Source organism: Nesoenas mayeri (genome assembly GCF_963082525.1).
Source record: "Nesoenas mayeri genome assembly, chromosome: 9".
Taxonomy (NCBI): domain Eukaryota; kingdom Metazoa; phylum Chordata; class Aves; order Columbiformes; family Columbidae; genus Nesoenas; species Nesoenas mayeri.
Genome location: NC_137557.1, coordinates 24,618,551 through 24,640,529, shown reverse-complemented (window position 1 = coordinate 24,640,529; position 21,979 = coordinate 24,618,551). Strand labels below are relative to the sequence as shown.

Genomic DNA, 21,979 nt, shown 5'->3' with positions numbered 1-21,979 from the left:
AGGAATGCACATTTCAGCTGCCTGGCATCTTTAGCCTGCAGAACCAGGGCTGGAAGAGGATGTTTACCAGAAACCTCTAAAATAATGACTGTTTTCTGAGGCTACAGTCACGCAGTCATTGTAGAAATGGCTTTGTGGCACTTGAAGACGTCCATTCCCACACATAAACTGGAAATTACCCTCTTCCTCGTACAGCTCAGATGTCAGAATAAATCTGGGCACTCCTCACGTGTTTCAGTGCAAAGGCAGCAGGTTAGTAAGTGCTGCTAGGAGTCATGTGTGTTTATCCACCTGACTTTCCACTGGAATTTAAACACTGATTTTTTTTTTATACAGTCTTCTCCACTATGCAATAGGGCTGACTGTACAGCTGCTGGGGAGTGACGACAAACATCTGGATGTCAGTCACATGTTAAACTGGCACAGCTGCTTCTCCCATAAATACCTGACTCGATACTGAAGATTAGTCACTGTGCTGCCCAAGGCTTCCTCTGGCATTGTAAAGGACCTGGGAATTACGCAGCTACAGCTGGCTAGACAATTCTCCTGTGCAGAAGTAAGATTTAAAATGATGCATATTTTTTAGGAGGAGGAAATTCCCACATGGGAAACCCAGAATTTTTACCTGAATGTGAAGAGGCCACAAATGTACAGGCATTTTAAGTAAGTAACGTGACCAGTTCTTTGTCACTTAGCTAACAGGAAACATCAAAATAGCTGAGGCATGAAAGTCAGTAACAGCCACAAATAAAGTAACCTCTCGTAAGTGTAACTGTGAAAGCTTTGAAATGTGTTTCTCTCTCAACTTTCAAAGCTACTTCCTCCAGTCCCAAAGAAACTGAATTGGTACTAAGAAACTAGATCTCATAAGAATAAAAAATTGTCGGTCATCTCAGAGCACACATTCTCCAGCAGCATCATGTGCCACAACAAAGCAGTGGGTGAGTGCCACCAAACAGCTGTATTACCTACCCCCAGCTGTGCACGGTGCTGAGAGCTGCCAACAATATCCTTACAGAAGTGAGCGCCTCAGTAAATCCAGAGCTGCTCTTTTGGAAGAAAGTGGCATTAGCTAGTCCTGACGAAAGTCACCCTGTTTGCACTCTGATTTGGTCTTTAGCAAGTTACTGAGCTTCACTTGACAAGTTGAATAATGAAGGATCTGTCAAATCTGTAGGTAAACAGTTTTAAGGAATAATTACCTTTGGTGTAGCATTGTTTTTGATCTTGCTTCGCTCTCCAACCACTTTGTTGAGCTCTCTTTTCCTACTTGATTTAAATGTCAGTACTCTCAGAATGCACTTTCCCACGTGGGTGCTTTACACACCAAGATCAGGTCACCCCTAACCTTTGGTAGGTATTTGTGTAGCATGATGGTACTAGCGCAAACCTGTTAACTTTTATTTCGGTTTGTGCACAGTATTTTCTGCCGTGGTTTGTAACAGAAACTACTTTTTTTCTTTTTCTGAAATGAATGTTTTGAAGTGTCTGGCTCTTTCAGGCCATCTTCTGACACACTATGTACACACTTGTTCCCCTCTAAGAGCAGATGGTTGTGACACTGTAGGAAAAAATTCTGAACCTGAAACATTTGTCTACCCACACCATTGCACATTTCACTGTTGGTTGCAGCTGCTATAGCATGGATTTTTTTTTTTTATTTTTTATTTTTTTTGGTAATGTGAATGTTGTACAGAAGTTTTACTCTGACCCAATCTCCTGTCACACTACTGAAAGCCTGTAAAAACTCTCAACTTGACAGTGAGACAATGGTCTCATGGCTGGAAAATGGGGCTGGAACATAAGAGTCTGCCTTTTCTCAATTTGACAGCGTTATCTGTTCTAGCAGTGGTAGTTTAGTGAGGACACAGGTGCTGACACTGTCACCTTATGCTGCTGAGGTCCTTGTTCGACAGAGACCAAGGCAGGGTGTGAAAGAGGCTGCTGCTGCAGTAGTTACAGCAATTCTGCCATAAGAAAAGGAGCAGCACAGGTGAATTACAGGCCATCAGTTTGCTGGTGTATTTTGCAGTCATATTGTGCAAGATGACTGTCAAAGGCATCCATTAGAGATGTGAGTTTGCACTTGAATTGAGACTTAGCATCGTTTGTTAAGGACTTCAGTATTATTCCATGTATTATTTCAGCAATCTTGAAGTGGGTCAGGTACTGAAAGGGAAGCCAGCGCTGGTTGGACAGCATTAATTTGGGTTATTATGTGCATTGTCTGGTTAGACCTGTTTTTAAAATGTGCCACTACATGATGTGCTCATTACAGCACCCTCACCATCTGCTGCCCGTCCTCAGCTCACAGCCAGGATACATTCCCCTTGTGTCCTCCTGAGCTACAGGGTAATATTGGCAGTGGAGTTGGCGGCTGGGATGGAAAGTGACACACAGAGCTCTAAGGGAGAGCGGGGGTTAAGCCGTGCCCATCAGCAAGGGTTTTGTCTGTTAAGTCAAGTCAGTAATAGTGAAAAAAACCAGGGTTGAGATAGTACCTCAACATCTCTTTTTCTTCCTGCTTGCAAGAATATTTGAAAGTACTTCAGTCTGTTTTAATTTTGAAACTGTTGGGCTGTTTAGACTGTCGCATTTTTGCATTTACTCTATTTGTGGTGGCATTTAAATGCAACAGAAATTAAATTTAAACACAACCCAGCCAAATGTTCTAAGCAATGAGTTTCCATGAGGGAACAAGCAAATAACTTCATGTTGCCTGTTTTCCTTCTTGCTTTGCAACTCCACAGCCTTTCACTGTACCCCTGGCCTCTCAACCACCCTCACTGCCTCCACCATGTCAAAAATCCCCCAACCAACCAACAATAAAACCCAACTGTGCTCCTCTTTAAAGAAAATAGTATTTACATTACTTATGTAGAAGGAAGAAAGGAGAGTAAAAGCAGCCTCCTAAATTACAGATCTAACTGATATGTAGGTAGCTTTATTATGTTGAATTATACCTCTCCCTAAAGTCCTCTGAAGCAGTGATGGAGGAAGATAAAACCAAACCTTTTCTTCATTCAGGACACGCAGGAAAGTCTCAAAGTGGACAGAAATAATGTGAAACAGTTTGCCTTGAAATTGTTCTGTTTCTTTGAAGAGAAATTTAATAGTGCCCTGGTAAATCATGTTTCTGAATATTTATAATGTTTTTACAGGACCCTATTGTCCTTATTCTTATTGCAATCTACCTTTGTACATAAATCAGTCAGTTACTCTTCTGATTTGCAGGGGAGGGATTAAAGCATGAAAAGTATACATGTATCTGGTTGTCCTGACCTTTGTTGTTCTTTCAGTAACTTGGAGGAAGATTCTGCTTTTGGCAGAACTGCTTTTGGCAGAATCCTCAATACAATTTATTCAAAACACCCTGTGGTTCATTCATTGGATGCTTGTTTTGCTGGTGAATATCTCTGTGGTGTTACCAAAAAAAAATATACATTTTTTCCTCAGGTTGTAGAAATAGTGATGAAAAGAATGATTTTACTGTATCTCCCAAAACAGTAACATGGGAAAGTGAGGGAACTGTCTTATACATATGGTTACTGCATCAAATATCATTCATGCAAATCTGAAAGCAACCATGACATGCAAAGTGGTGCAGGCACTTAATGGGGAAAAAAAATAAGAAAAAAAAAGGTAAAGCCCTCCCCTGATATTTGTCTTTAAAGGGAGAGAACTTACTGTTTTTCCCACCACAATATGCAAATGCCTTTTTTCTTTCCTGCCTGTGTTTGCAGTCGGGTGTTCAGGTGCTCCGCAGACCAGGATGCGGTTGTTCTGTTTCCTGTGTGGTAGAGACATAGTTTTTTTTCCTTTGTGCTTGTGTTTTTCAATGGTCAAATATCACTGACGGTTGCAGGAGTGAGGGAATATGTAAAGACCTGAAAATACCTGTGTACGAGTCCTTGGAAGTGATGTTTACTTCAAAAACAAAACAACGAACCTTCGTTCCTGGCTTTGGTGGAGCACAATCAAATCTTGCCAAGGAAAAAGTCACAATTGGAAATTAAAAAAATCGTATTATCATAGGTACATAGAGAATATTTTTCTGTACGTTAAACAAGAGCTACGTTCTGCTTTTAAAGGCCCGATTACAAAAATGTAAATTTAGATTGATTCTAATGTACCCTTCACATTCTTCTAAAATTTCTGCCGCCCTTCACGTGATTAAGGTAAGTGCCAAATCAGATGATAAAAACAGTGTTTAAACAATTAAATATTTGTTGCCGCCTTCAAGATACACGTCAATGAAGAGGGTCATCCTTGTGCTGACAGAAGGATGGCAAAATGTCATTCAGGTGGAAATATTCTGTGTGGATTAGCACCTGAGCAACTTCCACTATTAGTTAGTGATATCGTCAAAGTCTTAAGTCAGAGGACTGATAGGACCTCAGAAAAAAACAACCAGTAAATGACTGTGTTGGATAATGCTGAACTCTTCTCTGCACAGCGTAAGTAATGTTGGAGGCCTTCATACCTCTGCATGTTGTTGTGGTTGGTGTGAGATGTGTTTATGGCTGCTGCAATGCACAGATGTGAACTTTCCAACAAGGGCGACCATTCTTCAGCACAAGAACCGCTACTTCACTGCCGAATTAACAGAAGATACACAAGATAAATATGAGAGATAGCTGAGATGATCTAATTAAGCAACAGGGTGGCCTGCTCTTCCTATGCTAATCTGTCCTTCTCCACCTGCCTGTCTTCCTTCTGGCTTTGACCAACCTAGAATTTACATTATAAGCATTCAACAAACCTCTAAATCAGTTCTTTGCGTAAGCTCAAAAGCTAATTTTTAGCAAAAAAAAAAATTTTGTACATTATGTATGGAAATAGAAAATTTGCACTGAAAATATAATAATTGTCTCCACCTTGGACAGTCACAGAACAGACCTCAGACATGCAGGGAGGAGCTACTGGTGAATTTCCATATAGCAAATGTCCCCACTGGGTCATAAATCTGCACAAAAAGAAGGCTCAGACTGCAAATTCAGCATTTAGTAATAAAGCTAGACTAGCAATATACTTACATTTTTGTGTTATAGCTATGAACACATATAGTGTAAAATAAAGCTACTTGACATGTGAATTGGGATCACTTGGTAGTAGTTTTACTTTTTGCTGAGCAGACTGTGCCCGACTGAACGGTGTCTAAGGGTGAGTCAGCACTTTCCAAACTTTTAGATAAAGATGTGCATTAGTCGCAACTTAGATTAAGAGAATGCAAGAGTCTGGTGGTTCAGGGCAGTAATGGATATAGTAAAAGCTGTTATTTTTCTCTTTCTTCAAAGAAGAAATGCCAGTTCCTCAAAAACAGCTTGTGTGTGTGTGTGGGGAAGTTTTGGTTTTTGAAAACAACACTAAATTTGTTGAAATGTTTTCCTGTAACATTTTAAAAATTAAAACCTCTCTGTTTCACTACAAATTTACTTATTACTTTAGAGTCAAAACTAAACCTTCTCAAATGACTCGATCTTAACTGTCAGGAATGGAAAAACACCCCAACATATTAATGTAAGAGGTTGTCCTCATTTGCCAAAGGAAGTACTTAGGAGGAGAAAGAAGATTGAAATGATATTGAAACAATGTGGAAGCCATACTCTTCATATTATAATAACAAATGGCAATGTTTCCCTTCTCACCTCACCTTCATTTCATCTGCATTTTGACTACACTGTAATTTTGAAAGGACAGGTGCATATTGCATAGTCATGTTGCAATCATTGTTTATTGTGTTGCTGTTATATAATATCTTCTCTAGGCGTATATGCTTCAGCCTGATCAGGAGATTAAAAAACATGTCATATGGGAACATGCACGGTTCCAATGGGAAGTGGTTGTAGAACTTAAAAGAGACAAAAGCAGTGAAAATGCTGTTACAGAAGGTAAGCGAGCTCAGAGAAAGCTGCTTCTGTGCCCCGAGGGCATGTGCTGCGTGGAGGCACCTGCAGAAGACAGTGATGACACAGGGCAGTGGAGCTGGGTGCAAGATCCCCATCAGTCACCTGCTGCCCTGGCGTTTTGAGTCCGGTTTAAGAGTCACCTAAAAGAAATTATCCTCCTGGCCATGTCACGTCCTTCCTCTGGGGCATCTTGAGCAAGGCATGTTTTCAACCAGACTTCAATTTCATCCACAAACTTTTCAGTCAGTGACCTGGTGACTGGGACACAGATTTTTTTTCCAGCTCACCAGCCCAATTCTCAGAGGTTCTGTGCAGCTACCAACACCCAGAATCTGCCATTTTCAAAGCGTTCTTCCCTTGTACAGCATGGGATGACCCACATTTAACTCCGCGCTCACGCAAGCATTGCCCCAGGTACCACCCTGACTGCTCGGGCACTGCGGCCAACACAGCCCAGCAGCGCCAACTGCCCGGCACCGCGCCCGCCGGCCACCCCGCCGGAGCCGTGATTCAGAACGGCGGAACGGGCACCGGGGAGACTTCAAAGGGACAGGACAGAACAGAAGGAGCTGCGCCGTGCCCGGCAGGTGAACCGCGGCGCACGGCGGCTGCTGTCGCGGGGCTGGGGGCCGTGCCCGGTGTCCCCGCGCGGCTACAGCAGCGCCCGAGCCCCGCTGGCGCCTTCCGGTACGGGCGCCAAAACCTGCGCTGTAACCCAAGTGAAACATGTGCCACAAGCGCGGGTGCGGGGTGTCTGCGCGTGGTAAAACACCAAACACACCCCACTCACACCGAACGCACACCGCCCCAAACACAGGGAGCTGCGCTCGCGCCAAGCGCCACCCCCTGCCCGGCCGCGCCGCCCTCTTCGCCCCGCCCCGCCTCCCGCGGCGTCGCTCTCCGCCAATCAGCACCGCCCTTTCCTCCCGCGCGCCTTCCCCGCCCTCCCCGCGGCCGTGACAGCTCGGGGCCGCCCGGCCCCGCCCGCCGGAGGGGGCCCGACCGGCCATCTCGCGAGAGCGGCGGAAGCCTCGCGAGAGCGGCGAGGCGCCCTCCCCTCGCCCCCCGCAGGCGGCGCTCCGCCCCGCGTCCCTCCCGCCGCCCCCGCCCGCCGCCGCGGCCGGATCTGCCTCTCGCTGCTGGCTGGGCGGTGGGAAGGGAAGGCACAGGAAGGGGGGGTGGGGGGGCTCTCGGCCCTGCGCACTGAGCGATGTTTGTCCGCCATCGCGGCGGAGGAGGAGGGTGAAGGAAGCGCCGCCGCCGGAGCGAGGGGCCTGCGCCGCCGCCTCGCCCCTCGCCGCCGCCTCCCCCGCCGCTCCCCCACCTCGGCCCGGCCCGGCCCGGCTCGGCCCGGCCCTCCCGCCCTCCGCGCAGCCCCGGGGGCCGCAGCCCGGAGTGAAGGTCGCCAGCGGCCTCCCCCGCCCGGCCCCCGGCCCCGCTCCCGCGGTCTGCCGCCCCGCCGCGCGTCCCCCGGCGCTCCTCCGGACGGGAGGCGCCGCCGCCGCCGGGCCCGAAGATGTCGAACCTGAGCAAGGGGACGGGCAGCCGGAAGGACACCAAGATGCGGATCCGAGCCTTCCCTGTGAGTACCGGGCCTAGGCCGGGCTGAGCGGCCGCGCCAGGCCCCGGCCTCCGCCTGCCCGCAGGCCCCGCGGCCTCGCTGCCCCGGCAGCCGCGCCGTGTGCCCGGGGCTGCGGGGCGGCAAGCCGGGCCGGCCCTGGGCAGAGGCGGCCTCGGGCTTCGGCGGGGGCCGCGGGTGCGAGCGGTGCGGGGTGAGCTGTCAGCCGGCCGGCGGCCTCGGGCACCCCCTGTGCGAGCTGCGGCGGGGGGAACGTGCGGGAGCTGAGGCTCGGCGAGCGGGGCTCCTGCCGCACGGCCGGGGGAGGAACGGGGCCCGCCGTTATCGCCCCCCTCGTCAGTCAGGCAGGCAGTTTTGAAAATCCACGGGCAGTACCGGGGGAAAGGGGGGGCTGCTCTCTTTGTTTTCAAGGAAAAGGCCTCAGAGAAGGAGTCGAAGGTTGTAAGCCGACATCAACAAAATTAGTCAGCCTCGGCAGGGAGGGGGGTATTTATTGATGTCTTCTGGAGAGTTTCCTCTTTGTGAATTTATTTTACTCTCCGCTCAGTAAAAGAGGCTATAAGTCATATGATTATAAGATTTAGGTGGCACAATGCCAGCTGTTCAGAAGATGTTGCTGTAAACATCTAGGGATAGGTAACTTTCACGCGTGTTCGGTAGAGCCATGAGCGTGCCATCCCTTTGAGTTTCCGAGGAGAATGAGACAGTTTATTAATTTATGCTGCCATAAAGCTTGCTGTGTTTTGACATTTGGTTCAATTAAAGCTTGCAACAGAATAACAACTGCAGTACTATTAATGGTGTTGAGAAGGAGAGAAATAGAGAAGCTTCAGTTCGCTAGAGGATGGCCAGGAAGAGTGTATGTGTTCATCGGTGTGTATGTTAAAAAATATACTTAGTTGAGTCACAGGCTTTTAAGGCTTAGCGTTAACTTTTTGATGCTGTGTCTGATCCCAGTAGGCAGTAGTGTAGAACTAGCGCACCTTCCTTTATAGACAAACTGGACATACCTGTTTATCTTACGTCCCTGGCAAGGAATATGTCAATATATTTGCTTCATCAAAACTCTCTCTGATGAAATTAGAGAATTCTTTATACTCTCAGCAGCAGACTTAATCATAGCAATCTGATTTATACAGCTTTTCTCTTACTTTTTCACGTACTTTTAGTAATTGACAGTTGCATTTAATTGTAAAAGTCAAAAGACAAAAAACAGGCTGTGAAATTGTAAATTTTAGCTGACAAAAGGTTTTTGGTCTCCAAATTGCATTTATTTCATTAAACAGCCTTTTCCAAGATTGTCAGCTTTGTTGGAATATGTTGCATTATAGGAATAAAGAAAAAAAACTTACTGCAACATGGCCTGGGCTTTAGTAACAAGTAGTAGAAAAACTTGTACAAAAATAAACCACGACAAATTCAATATGTATGTTTTATACCAAACTACACCAAAAATATAGCAGTCTTTTAATTTGATAAATACATTCATGTATCCAAAGCGTGAACAGGTAGATATTGGTCAGCCGACAAAGGCAGACTTAACAGGGGGATAAACTTTAGTTTGTATTTTACTTTTTTCACCACTTTTGTAAATGAACATATGAAGTCGTTTGACAGGTCAAGAATGCTCATACAGAAGCCTGTTTAAACAGCATCATTAGGTTTTTTTCTTCCAAAACAGTTTTTGCTATCATTGTCTTTCTTCTCAGTTGCTTAAAGAATGTCTAGGTCAGAAGCAAGTTTGCTTGTTTGGTTTTTTAATTGTCTTCTCCCTAAAATAATAAGTAAGGAGGCTTCAAGGCCTATAGATCTTAAATGTTTGATGACATCTGTTGACAGCATTTTTTTTTGACAGTGTTCCATTCAATAGATTGTATTTTTTAAGAAACCTGTACTTGGTTGAGAGATTTGGAGGAGCTTCTCTTTCGTAACTGCAGAAGGCAGTAGCCATGGTTCGTGTAAAAACTGCAGATTTTGTGGAGGCCTAAGTGGTTGTATAGCTTTGGTCCTGTGAATAGAGCCAGTGACTGCAGTGGGATTATTCATGTCAATGAAGTTACGTTTGTGTGTAGGACAGAGTCTATATTTAGAAGGCATAGTATTTGTAGTTCAGCTTCTGATCTTTACTCTTCAATCTCAAATTTGGTGGTTTTGCATTTCAGTTCTGAATTAAGAGTCCTTCCAGAGGTGACTTTGTAGGCTGCTTCCATTCATCATCTTATTCATCATCTTTCCTCAGCAGGTCTGCCTGTTCTAGATTAGTTTGCTTCTTGCACGGAGGTAGCTCTTTACCATTATATTAAACTAAAAGTAGCCAAGTTGGAGAGGCAAAGTTCCTGGAACGCAGCAATATTAGGATAACTTTCTCCATGTATGTTCTGTCTCTTTAGTACTTTCTACTTTTCATGGTATTTTTTGATATTTCTGCTGTTATGTTTTAGAGTAGCTAAAGGAGAAGTAGAAATTTACAAAATATTGCTACTCCAAAGTTTTCTTTTTCTACCTTACTAGAAATTAACTAGAAATTGCTGAAAACATTTGAGAACCACCAGGGTTACACCTAGAGATCTATAACGTTTTGGAATTAATTTTATTCTAGATTTCTTTATTCTGTTTTGTAATTGGTGGCAGATTATCTGTTACCCCAAGTGTCTGTTAATATTTGCTAGATCCTGGTATGTGCTCTGATGTGCTTTTTCTTACCTCAAGGGCAATGACTTTGAGTATTGGCCATACTGTGTTGCTGAAGTGGGTTGTAGAGCGATCAAAAATAGTCAAGGAAAGTAGTTTTCTATACATTTAGCTAATTTTTCTGTTCATAATAGAAAAAAAAAAGCATTTATTTTCCTAATTTAAAAACTAACTTATTAAAAAGAAGTTTCTTGTGTTCTCCTGTTGGGCTTGACTTAAAGACGGTGACAATCTTTGCATCAGAAGTGGTCCAGATGAGAATGCATTCTTTTTTGCAACTTCAGACTTGGGCATTTTTTTTTAATCTAGAAAGAATTATTAGACATTTTAATGAAAGTTTACTGTATAGTCAGTAGAGCAAACTGGTGAGGTTAGGCTTGTACACTTAGGTAACCTTAGGTACCAGCGTAAATTTCTGTTGTGCTACTTTTAACACCTTTGTAAGTATATGGCTGTTCTTTATTTGTATGAGGTCTATCCAGATAGTCTTCGGAGTAGCATTAGAATTAAAGCAAGAGATGGAGTACTGTAAGAGGGCTTTTGCATGAGTGTAGGTTGCTTTTTTAAGTAATCTTTAAACTTTTTTCTTCCGAATTCATGTACACTGCAACAAATAGGAATGTTATGATTGGGCATTAAAGATAACAAAATAATTTTTGAAATCTTGAGTAAATGTCAGTGATTTAATTTGTATATAGTTTATAAATTTGGGGTTTTTTTATTATTTGAAGGAGTGTATTAGCATTTTTCCTGGATACAGAATATGTGCATTATGTGAAAATGCAGGTGTAATGCTCTTACAAAACATGAATCAATTTCACCTGAAGAAGTGTTGGGGGTTGTTTTCTTCCCTTCCCTGGTTTAGTTTAAAGTACTCTCAGGGTCTCAAATTGGATCTCATTGTTTAACTCTCAGTGAGCCTGTTACTGCTGACTAAAGGAACACTTCAAAAGCTCTCAAACAAGCTTGCACCCAATCTAATTTTAACACTATTTAATTGATCTTGAAAAGTGGTCCCAAAGAATGCTAGGTTTAAAACTTCTGCAGAGATGTGATGTCTATAATGGAGATAGAGCATGTGTAAATTATGTTTACTGCAAGTGTATTTGAACTAATTTGCTGGAACAGTTTATCTAGTGGAAAATAGTAGCCTTAAATGTGTTTCGATGGAAAAGTTATACAAAGTAAAAAATACGCATTGTTTTTGTAAACAAACAGTGTGTGAGCATTCAGAAAGCATTATGGGAATTCATTTTCAAAATACATGGAAGTAATGTTAAACTGTGTCGAATGAACTTTTTGCAAGAACTCATTCTTTTCTCAGTGCAATATGTCAGTTGTCACCATAGAACTGGTTGGACAGATCTTTCTGAAAACCAGCATGACCCAATGTAGGTTATTGGGGCTTGGGTTTTTTTATTTTTAATTCTTTTAATCATTTTCGTTTCCTGCAGAGCTCTTTCCTCTCTAGAGCAGGCTACAAAATAGTGTTTTGCCAGTTCTCAGAACTATTCCTGTGGATCAGTATTATATGATTACATGATGAATTCTGGAAAGCATTTAGAGAGATCCTGCACGCACACTTGAGATAGAAAGAGTCTTTCAAGTATGTATATATATATATGTGTGTGTGTGTGTGTATTTAAGCTTCACTGATTCATTTTATTTAAAATACTTGTGCCCAAGAAAATTCTGATTTCATCCAGGCTGCAGAAAGGCAGACAGCCTTTAGTTTCTCTCAAGCCCATTTATCAGTTGATGTTGCTTCTTCCTCAAGTAAAGTTCTGTGAACCTAGAAGTAAGTGGTTTCAGCTCTTCCATGAGAAAGTGTTAATGCTTGTATTTTCATTGCCACTGCTCATTCTCCTCAGATCTAACAGCCACTTGTTTTAGGCTTTGTGTAGGCAGAAGGCATATTTTTTCTTTTTTTCTCAGGCAGTGCTGACTGCTTCTGTGGTTTGTTTTGAATCTCGGGGAATTGATGATGCAAGCTGAGACGAGGTTTGTTAAATTTATGCTTCAACCTATAATGCATAGATCTGTCAGTTGAAGAAGTTGATATAAATTTTGTGTCTTGAACATCTTACAGCACATAGACCATATAAAACAGTGGAACTATGGCTAAATTTTTACATGTTCAGATTATGTAAGCAATACGTGTATTTCTGCTCTGACTTATAACCCGTAGTGCACATGTGCTGTATTGGTGAGTGAATGGAGAGGCACGGAGGACGGGAAGAGGATAGAGCCGGAGGGTGATGTACTGCAGGCCTTTTCAGCTTTGATTAAAATAATGCAAACCCACTGAGTTTAAGATCACTTAGTGAACTTAATGTTTTACCTGGTTGGCTTTGTGAATCTTGATTACTTTAAATTCTCAAGCATATTTATAAGAGCATCTTAGCTATTAATCCATATAGTTTATACAGTAGTAATAAATCAATGCTCACAACTTAGAATTCTGATAGCTTGAAAACAACAACAACAAACACAAAACAAACAAACAGACCAAAAAACTAAACCACTGTTTATCTTATTAAAAGGAAAAAGGTGGGGTGTTAATGTAAATTACAGAAAAATATATAAATATTTGCTGTTTACTGACCAGTTAATCTTATAAAGGCCTTCTGGTCTTCACAGGTTTGTTGTTTGTTGTTTTTTTTTTTTTAAATCAAGTGCTATGAGCAGCCTGAATGCCATAATGCTGCATCTAGAATATTTAAGAGATGATAACAATAATTCCAGAGTATACTTTGAGTAATTGTACGTGGTTGGTTGTCTTTAACACCCTGTACATATTATCTTTTAAGTTGTGGTCTAACCTAATCTCATTAGCATTCCTGAGTTCTGTAGATGTTTGGGGTTCGCTTGCAAATTTTCTTATTTCCCCTTGGTAGTTGGGTCTTAAGTTCTGAGCAATGATCATTCTGGTTGGTCTGAGCTTTGAGCAGGTGCCTCTGCATAGCACTGGAAAGAGAACTGCTGGTTGTGGATCTTGCTTGTATTTGAAACTTGCTTGATTTTCGTGCAAGAGTATAAAGTAGCAGCATTAGTATTCTGTTAAGGCTTTTATACTGGCTAATTCAATCTGAGTTTTTTCAAGTGTCTTGGTAGTTTTCTCCACCCCCTCATTCTTGTGCTGTATAGTAGTGTGTTACTAAAGAGGAATCACTGTTTTTCCCTGGTAGCGATAAGTAAAAGGGCTTTATGAGAGCTGCTATAAAACTGACCTTCTGGTGTTCTACATTAAGAGTTAGAATAATAGTAAGTAACATAAAAGTAGAAGTGTTTTCTAGACATTTTTCCGAATGTTTCTTTTAAAAATATTTTTCTAGACAGGTGTACACAGCATAGGTGGGAACATTTCTCAAAATTTCGAATATGTATTCTGAAGTCTTGGGCTTTGATCTGTAGGACAGGTAGTCTTACTGCAGGTGCTTTTACATTTTCATCTGCAGTGTCTGATAATCTCTCTGTATGTAGCGAAAACATTTTGTGGTAGACTGGGGCAGATTTTCTTAAGATAGTTTGATTGAGTCCATTCATAAAAAGCACAGTGATTCTGTTACAGTCCAAAATAGGTTCTTGACCTTGTGTGTCACTGGATATTATCTTTGGTTTATAGTAGCTATACATGTGGAAAAACAACTCTTGAGAACAAGCAGCTCGTATTTCTCATTCGGAGCCAGTTTTTGTGCAAACAAGGAGTAGAAAATACTGTAGTGGATTTTTTTTTTTTTTAATTCATATGGTGATTTTATTTTTCTGAAGTTCAATTAAAGCCACTAGAATTTTTATATTACTAGTGGTTCTTTTATGAGGGTGCAAGTACTGGTATATCAGCAGAAGTAAATACTGTTAGATGACTTAACAAAAGAACTTCCATATCAACATCTTTAACATAAGCATTAGAGGGAAGGAAAAAAGTGCATTTAATACCTGAGTATAGCAAGGAGGACAGCACTGTAATAAACATTTACATTTGAATGGTGCTTGCTGTGGAGTTGCCTAGATTCTTTAATTAGTTGCACACAAAATTAGTGTTTGAGGGCTGGAAACTGTCGTGCCTGTAGTTTAAATAAGGTGTAATAATATGCAAAATGTAGACAGATAACTTGCTTTGTTTGTTTATGGTTGTGGATGAGGTGCATTTCTGGAAATGCCAATTTTTGGTTTAATATTAATAAGAATAAACATAAATGAAGACAGTAATAATTTAAATTATACATGGGAAAGATATAGGAGTAGCTTATATCATCAAAAATTCATAACATTAATTTCATGTACAGCCTGTAGTCTGAGTGGGTATGTTTCTTATGTTTTGTCTGTGAAGAATCTTTATTGAAATGCTTTTTACTTTCACACTACTTTTGTTTTTAAATGTTGGTAGCATCTGAGTAGACCTTTTTTTTATATATTATATATATGGATGTAATTTCCGTGTGTAGCTCTGGGTTTGTTTTTCTGTTGCACTCATTTCAGCGTCAGTCTTGCTCTTCCAGGCACTGCTGCTTTGTGCATCCGATCATGGTGTGTGCACTGTACGGTGCAAAAATGCTCCAGGGAATGGTTATTGTCAGCATGCATGGGTATTGATTATCTGTAAACGTGTAAGTGATTTATTACGTGTATCTTCTTTCCCTTCCCTAAGTAAGCTGAGAAAAAGAAATTATCTTTTGTTGGCCTCCATCTGCAATAAAATTTTACCCTTTATTTATGATAAAAGTTCTTGGATTGTTATGCCATTATCATTATGGAGGAGGAGTTGTCATCAAGCCCAAAAAGCCTCTAGAGGCCCTTCTCCCTCCTGCCCTTTTCTTCCTTAATCCCCCTCAAATTGTTCATTGAGCTCCTTATTTTGAAATGGCTTCAGGAAATCTGTCTGCAATCTGTATAAATTGATGTGTATTTCACAAATTTCCTCTTTAGTGTTGATTTTTTAAACAATTGTAAAATATTGAACTACTTGTAGATAAACTGGAGAAAAACAAAACAAACAAAAAACCACCCAAAAACCAACAGAACTGATTCTTGTGGGTTTTGCGTTGAAGTTGAGTGCACAAGGATCAGGCCATTGTGGTTGAGAGAAGCTTTCTGAATCCAGGTCACTGAGGCTGAGAAGTTAATGAGGTGATGGATTTTTTCACTTGGAGAGGTGATACCCTGAGGAGACTCAGCGCTGTCCGCAGAAGGTACAGATGAGCAGAACATTGCTTTTTCGTCTGGCAGATACCTGGGATGGCGGCATGCAGCACCTCTGATACGCTTTAAAGTCATTATAATGTTAATAGTATAGAAATCATCAGTATAAAAGATTAAAACAAACAAACATGAATTTTCCTCTTACTTAAATTAATACTATTATTTCTACTTTGTAGCATTGAAAAGTTGGTCTTAAAGCTAACAGAAGTACGATCACGTACTAAATCAAAGCTTTAAATGGTTTTGACTTAGCGTTGGGAGCCGTACAAGCAGCAGGCTGGGGTGTAGTTGTGCCGCTTCTGCAGACAGTGACCCCTCATCCGTTACGGCAGCTTCAAAACGATGTTACCCGGAATGTTGCAGCCCTGCACCTGGATTTTAGAAGGAGATGAAGAGATTTCCTATTGAAATCTGAGAGTTCCAGCAGTTTTTAATGTTTGCTAGTAAATCTTGTTAATAACTCTCCTTTCTGCTCTTAAGTAAATTGACAGTAATTCCAGTGGAAGAGCCACATTCCTCCTACTGCAGAGTAAGGAACCAGCTATCCCAAGTAACCTGCTTTGAGGAAATTTGCAGTCAAAATTACTTTGTGGTAGTTTGCTCATGGTCTCCAAATTTTGAGAAGTGTGTCCTTGGCTGTTCTGAGATTTTATTGCAGTGAAATGCTAAATGACATCAATGAAATTTTTGGGATCTGACCCTTTTTTTTGTAACTGGGGAAAGGCATGCCCAGTAGTTTATAAAATTTTGTGCCACCGTTTCCGCTGTATTTTCACCTTTGACAAGAGCCTGTTTGACAGTGACTGACACACAGCTGAGCTATTGAGGTGCAGAACTAAGTGTCTCTCCATATACCTACTAGACCTCTAGGATCCTGCTGGCAGATGAGAGGGATAATTCACGCCCAGAAATTCAGCTCTTCTTCATGCCATTTCTGCTGCTATAATTAGGTTCAAATATTTTAACACCAACTTTAAGATAAAAACCTTAAAGCTATTGTACTTTTTTTCATGAACATATTTCTTGCTGTTACACATGCCTTACAGATTTTTTTTTTTTTCCCATAACTTTAATTTAAGGAAACTTGTCTTGGGATTGCTATTTCTGAAGTGAATTGAGAGGGCTCTGCTACTTCGTATTAGTCTTCAAAATATTGATATTCATTTTTAGTCCTTTGGGCAGGAGAGAGCAAGTATGCAGATCTTTGGTGTCAAAGCTGTGTGTTTATTGCTCTGTTTCATTCAGAATGGATTTTTCTTGAGTTAAGCAGTTCTGACTTGATATACTTTACTTCCCCCGCCCCGGGGTGTTGTTTTCACCTTAAGGAATCAACACAACTACTGAAATAAACCCAAAACTTATTTTATTACCTTGCAAAATTAAACATGAAAGATCAGACTTTTTGAAGGGTAAACTTAGATCTAGACTTCAGCTCTAAGAGTTCGCAAATTAGTCAGAGAAGTTTCAGAAGTATAGATGGTTGTTCCTTACTATTGGTGGGTTGGAATGTTCTTAGGAAATAAATAGTTTAATTATAGGAGTTTTATAATCCTCCTCCATTTTCAGGCACTATAGTGACGAATGCTGTAGAAATGTCATTGAATGTTTTTAAAAGAACCTTGGCTAATAATACAGGCGATGTCACTATTTTGGCTGTATAAGCACTTCCATTCTATAGCAGTAACAACTATCTTTTGCACTAGAACTTCCTATATTTAGCCACTTACCAATTCAGTTCTTCTAGAAGCTTGAACAACACTAGTTAATTGTTACCTTTTAAATACAACTTTTTTAAAAAAAGTTTGATAACCTGATGGCAGGAGGGCAGAAGCTTGCACCATGGCAGGGGGAGATTTAGTAATTTACAGATAATGCCGTCTAGTATTTGAAAAGGCATATTTGTCTGCAGATCCCGGTGGGGAGGGGGGTAACTTAAAAATGTAGATTTCTGTCTTTTTAATTAAATACTACTCTGCTCTCCTCTTTGGGCAAAGCACGTGCAATGAGGGTGGTGAAACACTGGCCCAGGTTGCCCAGAGAGGTGGTGGATGCCCCATTCCTGGAGACATCCCAGGCCAGGCTGGACAGGGCTCTGAGCAACCTGAGCTGGGTGAAGATGTCCCTGCTCATGGCAGGAGTTGGACTGGATGACCCTTGAAGGTCCCTTCCAACCCAAACTAATCTATGATTCTATGTAATTCTAGTGTAATCAGTAGTATCTTTGAAAGTTTATGTTGCAAAGAAGTTAATTTTGGGCTGTTTTCTTTGGTTTTCCCCAGTATCCAGCTCTGTGGGAGGACAACATCCTTCATTCCTTGCTGACTAAAGCATATGCGTATTTCAAGGGGTTTGGGTCTTATGGAAAACAAATAGTAAGACAGATAGGCGTATAAGAGGCAAAGCTAAGCTGTGTTTTAAGTGATCTTAGATGCAGTATTTACTGAATTTTGATTATCCAGTGTTGTTACTTAACTTACTGATACAGTTTCAGTACAGAACCTTGTAGACTTGTCTGTGTGAATCCATATATACCAATAAGTGAATGAAAAATGAGGCTGGTGAGCTATCATTCATTTTTCATTGACTCTCATAGACAAGTAATATTCTACTTTTACCTGTATTTGTGAGAGTTCTGGTTTTGTCTTTATTAATGAGACTTTGAAGGTGCATTTTGTGAGCTGAGCATTTTAAATTGCAAATTGAACCCTTAAGTTGATTTTTAGACAGTATAACATAGTTTGTGGATTAACCTTAATGGACTTGTGGGAGAGGAAGGTAGGTGAATCTTAAATGTGTTGTGCAGGAGTCTGCATCTCTAATAGAAAAAGTGAAAGAATTAGCAAATCAAGAGAGTCTCAATGGTATTACTGAGTAGTGAATACACATGGACCTTGCTTTGAGTGAAATAGCTGCTGTTCCATACTATAGTTCTGCTATTTCCTACTGACCAGATATGTTGTCTTTTACAGTTGGGATATGCTGTGAAACCATTTTATGAAAGGCTGTTGACCCTAGTCTTTGTGTATATGATGCATTCTTTAAGTTGCTCATTAGTAGTTGTGAACACTTAGCATGAATTAGTGTTGAGAAAGTGTACAAAGGTCTGTAAATGAAAAGATACCTGTGTTCACAGAATCAGCACTGTGTAATTTTGTGTTTCAGTTTATGTTCAGTTGTCTGCCTCTCCAGGTTGTCTCCATTGTTTTTGCATTTTATAAAGTAATTAAACAAGGTTTTAGATTATCTTTTGCCTTATATTTGTTCAGTAACTGGCTGCGCAAATTTACATAGTTCATAGTCACAGTTTAGATGAAACAGGTGTTTGGGAGGAGTTGTTTTGCTCAGGTTTTGCCCTTTCCTCCAGGATATTATGTTCCATGGATTTGCAAGACTGAAGTTGAGGAGGGGCATTTGGGAAAAATGAAGAAATGGCATTAAATAAAAGTAGAAATCTAGAATGACTGAGGTATGGTGGCAGTTCAGGATTAGTCTCATTCTTCTGAACTGGTTACTGAAATATGAAAGAGAAATGAATCTCTGATCTTTCTTTAAATTTGTTCAGTCTCCTAAACATGTCGAAACTGTTGCTGTGGTATGACATTTTCTATTAAAGACTTGTTTTAAATTTTTTGTGTAGAGTGTTAAATTGCTATTATTTGGTGAAGCTCCTGACAGGTCTACCTGTAATGCAGACAAATGTTACCTTTTGAGAGAAGGAGCAAATATTTTTTCCCTGGATTTTTGGTTTACTAGGAAAGTACAAAACCAACCAACCAAACCCCTTCCTCTTCCAGCTCCCACCCCAAAGCAGCAATTACTTTGTGATGAGACCATCAGTGCTGAGGCAATCCCTTGGAGGTAGAACCAGTCTGTCAGTCACTGGGCAGGAGGTATGACCCTGTCTTTTAAGGAACAATCACTTTTTAATCTACTTATCTCTTCCGCTCCATGCTGGCAGAATAGCTTTTCATTGTTGCAGAACCCATTTAAGCAAAGTGGAGGAGGAAAGGGTTTTATCTAAAATCCTGCAGCCGTTGGTTGCTTCAGTTGGCAAAGAAGATTCCACTTTTTTTTACTTAATGGCATGTTCTGCGTCCTTCTGCTGCATAAAGCCTGACAGGGCTGGGAAGGAAGGGTGGATATTGTGATTCCTGCACTTCTACTACTGACTGGGTATTGTCATGGAGCCCTGTCTATTCTACACAGGCTTGAGCCTGTTTTGGGGTCAGACTAGGGTTGATTTTTCTCTTGGCCTTTATGGGATTACTGTCAGCCCTGGTTACTCAGCTCATCTTCTGCGCCTGGAATGGAACATGGTACAGACCATGAAAATTCCTTGCAGGAGCAATCTGGAGAAGTTTAGTGTCGAGATTACCTGCTCAAGCAAGGGTAAGGCTTGAATGTCAAGCAATGAGTGAAGAACAAAACACAGATATTATTAAGTTGTGTTGATATTTAACGTTGCAAATGATAACTGGCAGGTGCCATAAGCAAACTATAGCCATAGATCCCCCACCACCCCACACACCCTCTGAGGAAGTGTAATAGTGTAGTAGGCATTTCCTGGCACTCCTAGGAGATGTGGATAATACTGGATCATCATCTCCAGTTGTTGTTGTAGGTCACCTAGGAGCAAAAGTATAGTTATTAGGACCAGTTTTGGTAGCACATTGCTATGACTTCCCTGTGACTTATTCAGCAGATGGCCAAAGTAGAGTATTAGCCTGTATGCAGGAGAACAGCAGTAGGTCAGGGTGTCCCTTACTTTCTTAGCGTTCCTTCTCTTAGCTTCCAGTCATGTGTTTTGGTGTGCGATAGTCAACCTATTCAGGTAACACTACTGAGGAATTTGTGCCTGGTGTTTTTAGTTGTTCAGAGATGAGTTGTTTTTATTTGTGAGTGTGTGTTACAGAGTTGTTTGCATGTTGGCATACAGATGTTTCTTAGGCAATGAGGTGTTGCCAATATATCCTCTTCCAGATATGCTCATTGCTACACAGTGATGAAAACTTCAGAATTCAGAAAAGTAAAAATATTGAGCTGTCCATCTGTCATTAATAGGAGTACATTTTATCTGCTCTGTATTTGAACAATATGTAGTTCCATATCTTATCCATATGCCATTTTTCAGATATATTCTTGGAGCAAACACTAGACAATATATCTCTGTCATTGTCTTTTAAATTAATAATATTCAAAGAGTTTATAAAAATTCAAGTAGTGATTAGGTTCTGAGGCAGGAAATGTGCTGCTCTTGCCCTTTTCTGGATAACCTCAGCCAAGCTTCATCCGAAATGAAAGATCCAGGCCAAGGATGCTGAATTATTGTGTAATGGCTATTTAATACAATCTTGATGAATGCCCCGTCTTGAAATGGAAGTGCCTGTCAGTTTTGTGTGGGAAACTGCAGCGGGTCTGTGGAATCCTTGGCAGAAAATATGAGAGTAGAGATCAGCCTTGAGATATTAAGATTTACCCTTGAGAAGGATGGGAGTAAAGGAGTATCCGGAGAGAGGAGAGATATACCTGTGAGAGAGAAGGGGATAGAAGAATAACATGGATGATAGAAAAATTAACCAATGAGATGTTAGTGCTGTAACTTGTAACCAATAGTAAAAAGACACATGAACTGGTAGAATTGTATAAAAATGCACTTGTAGCAATAAATGGCATCTATTACTTTCATCTTGAAAGAACCTCGTCCGTGTCGTTTGTCCGTCTCAACCGCGACAGTTTTGACAGACTCCCTTACCTCTTGGACAGTGGGTCAGGACCCCTGATGGCAACAGTCAGCCCCTGCTCCTTTTGTCTGCCAAGGGATAGGAACTGGGGGAGTGAGAACACACTGCAATTACTAGGTGCAAATGTTTACTCCCAGAGCTGCTAGCCAACTTTAATTGTCAGTATTGACTCACTTCCTTCAAGGCAGACAGCGTAAACACTTGCATTCTGTAATTTCAGTTGATTCTCTCTCAGGTGCTCTGGGGTATTAGACCTAAAGGATGTCATGGAAAGGAATGAGACAGGTGATGGTTGTGTGTTTTGGGAAAATTTTGAGAAACATTGCTCTGCAGTAATCATTTCCAAATTAATCTGTTTCACCCAGAAGTGCGCAGAACTGTGATAGCCACTCTGTAGCTAGTCTGTAGAAAAATTGAGTAGTAATGTTAGCAACTTTTTTTTAGTAAAAATGTCCTGCAAGTGTGTTTACAATCTGTTAAAACTTCTGAGAATTAACAACAACCTGTTTGGTCTGAGATCTTTGTGATAACTTTATAGAACTTTTCCAGAAACAACTTCTGCAAGAAGGATGAGAAGCTGTGTCTAGTCATTTAGTCTTGTGAGTACTAGTTCATGTCCCTCCTGTTTCTTCTGGTTGGTAAATAAATCTCTGTGAATACTCCTACTGAGGTTCTGTAGGACACTTGTTACCTCTTCTAGGGAACAAATGTCTGGTCCCACTGGTGGCCACAAGAATTTTGTTACTCATCTTTGTTATCCTGCAATGCATTTCAGTTTGAAGACTGGTCCTGGCAGCTTTAATAGGTCATTCTTACTCAGGGAGCCCTGGTTTCCTGTCTTCCTTTGTGTACACCAG

The 21,979-nt window shown here is 41.2% G+C and overlaps 2 protein-coding genes across 2 annotated transcripts in view; one reads left to right on the top strand and one right to left on the bottom strand.

Moving 5' to 3' along the window:
- The window catches only part of LOC308043837 (guanylate cyclase soluble subunit beta-2-like), a gene marked incomplete at both ends in the record, with an annotated part of 39,045 nt that extends 33,326 nt beyond the window's left edge, over positions 1-5,719 (bottom strand). Inside the window, 1 exon segment of the mRNA XM_080350153.1 lies at positions 5,654-5,719. Within this exon segment, the coding sequence (XP_080206279.1) occupies positions 5,654-5,719 (66 nt within the window).
- Positions 5,720-6,929: 1,210 nt separating this feature from the next.
- CUL3 (cullin 3) overlaps positions 6,930-21,979 on the top strand; it is a 57,477-nt gene continuing 42,427 nt past the window's right edge. The window contains exon 1 of the mRNA XM_080349760.1: positions 6,930-7,491. Within this exon, the coding sequence (XP_080205886.1) occupies positions 7,426-7,491 (66 nt within the window). The 5' untranslated portion in view covers positions 6,930-7,425. The remainder of the gene's footprint in view (positions 7,492-21,979) is intronic.